This window comes from Arachis ipaensis, chromosome B1 (assembly GCF_059453495.1).
Source record: "Arachis ipaensis isolate K30076 ecotype BB chromosome B1, ASM5945349v1, whole genome shotgun sequence".
Taxonomy (NCBI): Eukaryota; Viridiplantae; Streptophyta; class Magnoliopsida; order Fabales; family Fabaceae; genus Arachis; species Arachis ipaensis.
In genome coordinates this window covers 130,857,027-130,861,817 of record NC_142436.1, presented here as the reverse complement: position 1 = coordinate 130,861,817, position 4,791 = coordinate 130,857,027, and the positions used below count along the sequence as shown (strand labels likewise).

Genomic DNA, 4,791 nt, shown 5'->3' with positions numbered 1-4,791 from the left:
TCCAAAAATCAATGCATATCAAAATTTTCCGGCCTGTTTCTAATGCATAAATTTCATAATTTTTTTAAATGTCACTTTCGTCGTTTTGACCTACCTTTTTCTTTTTCTTTTTTGGTCTTTTGTTGTCTGAATTTTGACCTACGTATCCTACCATTTTTGACAGGACAGGTTAATATGTCCAAATTGCCAAAAACAGGCAATCGGTTGAGGCAGATCGGAGCAAATTGTGGACCAATGGTTTGATCCCCCACTAAGGAAGGTGTCGTGGGAGCATTCAGCATAGTTCAACTTCACTTTGTTAAGAAATTCATGCCATAAAAATAGTTAGAATCCCCAAATATTTACATTACAAAGAACAAAAGATGCTTGTTCAACCCATTTATTAGTTGTTGAGGAATTATTCCAAGTCAGCATCAAAGAACCCAGCATCCTTCATTTCAGAGTAGTATGCGTTATCCAAAAGAAAGTCTTCCTCCTGCATCAAGTGCAAATGCAAAATCTGATTTCCGTGCACAGAAGAAAACAAAAACGAAACAGTTAATCATAAAGGGGGACTTACCTGGAAAAAATCTGCTAGAAAAGTTGCATAGAGAAATGGAAGATATAGAGAGTGGTAACAAAGCACAGTGAGATCATACAACCTGCAGATGGGAGGGATATCCATCACTCGGTGCAAAAGTTACAGAGATTGACAGGGTACCTATTCTACTAGGAAAATTCAAATGATTATTGTACTCATTCTATCTCGAACATGGAGCCGACTCAACTCACTCTCCTCTATCATTGGATGGAGTGTGAGACCTATATGGCTTGAATCTCACACCCAAAAAATGGTGAAGGGGAGTAAGAGATAATTATCAGTATCCAAAGAAGAATAAGTACAAATAACAAACTCTTTCTGCTTGCAAAGAAGTTATATAGGATTACCAGTTGCCAAGACTCATGCCAAGTCCTGCTAGCCCGCAAGAAAACAGGGCAATTGCACTGAAGACAAACATTACAACAACATAGTTGTGGAAAGCTGGCCTGGCTGCAGAGGTTACAAAATTTGGAAGTTAGAATATGAATTAATGGATCCATTTAGAACATATACTTGAAAGAATTAGATGTTATACTCACGAGGAAGCTTCTCCCTCCGTTTGGAGAAATGTACAAATAAGATGAAGCCATATGCCATAGCAAGCAATAATTTATGTATTATCCACAAACTCCACTTAACTGTATGAGTGCTTCCAACATTGCGATTGAACAATGGGACCGAAAATCCAAATACATATATTGTCTGGTGTGGAAGTTTTAATCAAATGAAGGCCAGTCAAGAAACCATAAATAAAAGGGTGGCAAAAATCTAAAGCAGTCTATGACAGGAGAAATTTTTTGTGCTTAATATGGAAGAATAAGTAGCAATGAATGGAAACTTCTTAAAACAGTGAAAGAAACATTATATTTTGTTTTACATCATGTTTGATGCTTCAAGACTATCTTTCTTGATTGTGTTCATTGTAGTATTTCCTGTTCCTTCAAATAACGTCTCATTCATGGTCATCAATCTTGCTGGTATTAACAAATAATGATACAAATTAGTACTTCTCTTCTTTGAATAGTGCTAATACAAATGTGTTGGCATTCTGAGGTGGTATATATTATTTGGAAATGCGACATGTGTTAAGATCAAGGATACATTGAAAATCAAAACAATCCAAATTTATAACTGGTGTAGAGGAAAATCACATGCAACTATAAAGGAGGAAACTAATAGGACAAATTACACAAATGGAAGTATGGAACTTATCGCCGGCAGCTAAAAATTTGATTTCCAAGCTGCTAAGCATTAATCACAAGATCCCAATATCTATTTTTGCACATTTAGATTAGGTCTCCAATGATAAAAATGGCAATGGAGCCTCGTAGGCGTGCAATTTGACATACAAAAAAAATATGCTATGCTATTGGCAAAGGATTTGTAGAAACATATGTTGCAGCAAAAGAACACAGAATGCAGGGCCTATTTAGTATTTACACCACCAAATCATATTTAGATACACCAAGCATAAACTCTCACTACTTGGTTTTACAACAATGAAGCATAAACTCATCATTTTCATAGCAAAAATCATTAGCCAGATACTATTTAAAATTCAGGGTTAAAAATACCATGCAACAATCTGAAAATTCAAATTTCTAATAATTTTATTGAAGTGCAAAATTGATGCATGCAGGTATGGGAGATTCTGGCAGCCATCATGTGGAGTCAATACTCCACATTTCTTTTGCAAAGTGGCGCCCAACATTTCTTTTGCACCTTAGAGATTAGGAAAGAGGAAATAACGAAGATGGTATTGAAGATAAATCCCAATAATGAAGATAAAAATATTAAAATGAATTCTTAAACAACAAAAAATTTTGGCAACCCATAAAGTTAAATGTTAAAAGAAATGAAAAAAAAAATTACAGTTTTATTTTACACATTAAATAAAAAAGCATAACACATGCATTTAATATGCTTATATGAAAGAAACAACAATCTCACCTTAAGCAGGGCATCCACAAGGACAACAATTCCCGATACAAGGAAAGTGCGTGCTAGAGTTTCCATGCTATTCATGCAGTTGTCCTTGAGTAAGAAAGCCATCAAGCTTATCTCTAAACACAGCATACCAGCTGTTGTAAATAACGACAGGAAATTCCATGCAACCTCCTTTCCAGGAGAGCACTGCCATGCCTGCTTGAGCACAGGGAAACAAAAATATTCAAATTTGAAAGAAACAGAAGTGAGAAGAAGGAACTGTACAAATCCTATTGCCAAAATGGAGCAACAAAAGTGGTTCTAAAAATTTGAGAGAAAGCACATAAAGAAATGAGAAATCAGGAAAGACAATGGTATAGATTCTGCTTGCAGCATGCAAATCACTTTCAGCCATTGGAATCTAAGAGAAAATAGTGTCCATCACAATTTAGATTTTTGAAGGTTACATTGTCACATGGCAAGAACAAACAGGTGTGAGATCCATCTCATCTTTATTAACTCACACAGCGGGAAATTTTCCTTTCAACGACAAAATCAATATACTTGGCAAAGGAAACTACTGAGAGAAAATTACCATAAAAAATCTGAACAACAATTTAATGGGAAGAGCAATATGTAAATTTAAGTGCAAAAATTCTGCGGGTATAAATTACAAAAATATTAGCAAACAACTAACAAACAGCTGCGAAAGACATACTACCGAAACCCTATTGCGTGACCAGCCAAAGGAATAAGCACATGCTGATCAAAGCATCAATAGACTCGTCACAGAAACTATACACCCATCCTAAATTTCATACCATTGAGATCCTATTCTTTTAATACTCTTTTAATACTTCATCAACCGTTATCTTCACAAAAAACAGAAATGATATATCCTCCCAACTATCTTCCAAATTTCTAAACAAAGAAAGTATTGGGTGTTTTCTTTCAAGGTATTGAATGCGTTTAAACATCTTTACATAGGAATCAAGGCGATTATTAAGAATGTGTTTATGATGGTATATCATTAGTTCAGTACTCCTAAAGTTACCTCAAACATCTAAAGTTGAGTAATAGCTTGCATAATTTTACTTAATTTCAACTAGAAACTATGAAACCATTGAAACTACTCAAACACCATCAGTCCCTCGCAACCAGTCCATTGCTAAATTAATTGCTTCTTCCTTAGCTTCTAAGCAAAAAACCAACAGTAGCAAAATAAAAAAGTAAATATAAGCGAACAAATTATCCAAATACAACTTCCTCGCTATCTTTTCTTCCATTTCCTATAATCAGCCAATTAATACGCCAAACCAAGTAATTCCGAAACGAAAGAACAAGAGATAGATATAAAATAACAAATAAATTGAAAAAAAAAATCAGGAGAAGGAAGTAGGTGATGTACCTGAAAAAACGACCAAGCGAGGTTTAAGAGGGTAACGAACCAAAGGAGGGCATAATAGGAAATCACAACATATGAGCCTCCATTAGCGAGCCTCTTGAGGTTCTTCCTTGCTTGCAGGGACAGGTACAGAACGAATAGAACCGACAAAACGACAAGGAAGCTGTCGTACCAGAAGAACCTATCGCAGTCGTCCGACCTCAGATCCGCATTAACGGCCAGGATCGAAGATGACGAGGGTGACTCAGACATCGATGAATCGACGATCCGGATCTGCGCCTCTGGGAATCTCCTCCTCCACATAGTGTCAGTGTGAGAGGAAACTAAACGTGGAGTTTCAGAGGGATTTGGAGGCGGGAAGACGCATTGTTGTTTTCGGTTTGGTTTGATTGATGCGAAGAAAGGTGGCGTCGGCGTCGGCGTCGGCGGCGGCGGCGGAGATGGTGGTGGTGGTGGTGGTGGTGATTTTGACGATGGAGTTGTGTTTTACGAGTTTTTTTAATTTGAGGAAACGGTGACGAGACACGATCGTAGGAAGCAAGGAACGAATAAAAAAATTTCTTTTGATTTTTGTAAATTTTTTATACAATTATTTTTAAAAAAAAAAATTTGTTAACAAATAAATTATGGAACATGTTATCTAATAAAAGTATACCAAGGGCGAATTTTCCACATGTCCCTGCATGTTATAGAATGCTTCATTTTTAATCATATTATATTCGCAATGCCAATTTATGATTTATCGCTCACCACTATCAGTGATGTTCCTCATTATTCTTACAAGAAATAGCAAATTTACACATAATGTGAAAAATAATGCATGAGATATAGGTGCAGAACTCACATTACTCAAACATATAAATAAGTACACTACAAAATT

The 4,791-nt window shown here is 35.8% G+C and overlaps 1 protein-coding gene across 1 annotated transcript; it reads right to left on the bottom strand.

Annotated features, from left to right (window-relative positions):
• Positions 1–294: 294 nt before the first annotated feature.
• Positions 295–4,528, bottom strand: LOC107634390 (protein CANDIDATE G PROTEIN-COUPLED RECEPTOR 2). The gene is made up of 6 exons (XM_016337907.3): positions 3,915–4,528; positions 2,531–2,722; positions 1,120–1,282; positions 928–1,030; positions 560–641; positions 295–475 (listed from the first exon to the last, which is right to left on the bottom strand). The coding sequence occupies exons 1-6, from the start codon at positions 4,212–4,214 to the stop codon at positions 398–400; spliced, it is 918 nt and encodes a 305-aa protein (XP_016193393.1). The 5' UTR covers positions 4,215–4,528; the 3' UTR covers positions 295–397.
• Between the last annotated feature and the right edge of the window lie 263 nt (positions 4,529–4,791).

Bases quoted from the DNA above. Each gene is read 5' to 3' on its own strand.
- LOC107634390 (XM_016337907.3), bottom strand. From the start codon at position 4,214: ATGTGGAGGAGGAGATTCCCAGAGGCGCAGATCCGGATCGTCGATTCA. The intron at 642-927 runs GTAATCCTATAT...TCCCATCTGCAG, and splicing joins GGCATGAGTCTTGGCAACTG to GTTGTATGATCTCACTGTGC. The intron at 476-559 runs GTAAGTCCCCCT...CACTTGATGCAG, and splicing joins TTCTAGCAGATTTTTTCCAG to GAGGAAGACTTTCTTTTGGA.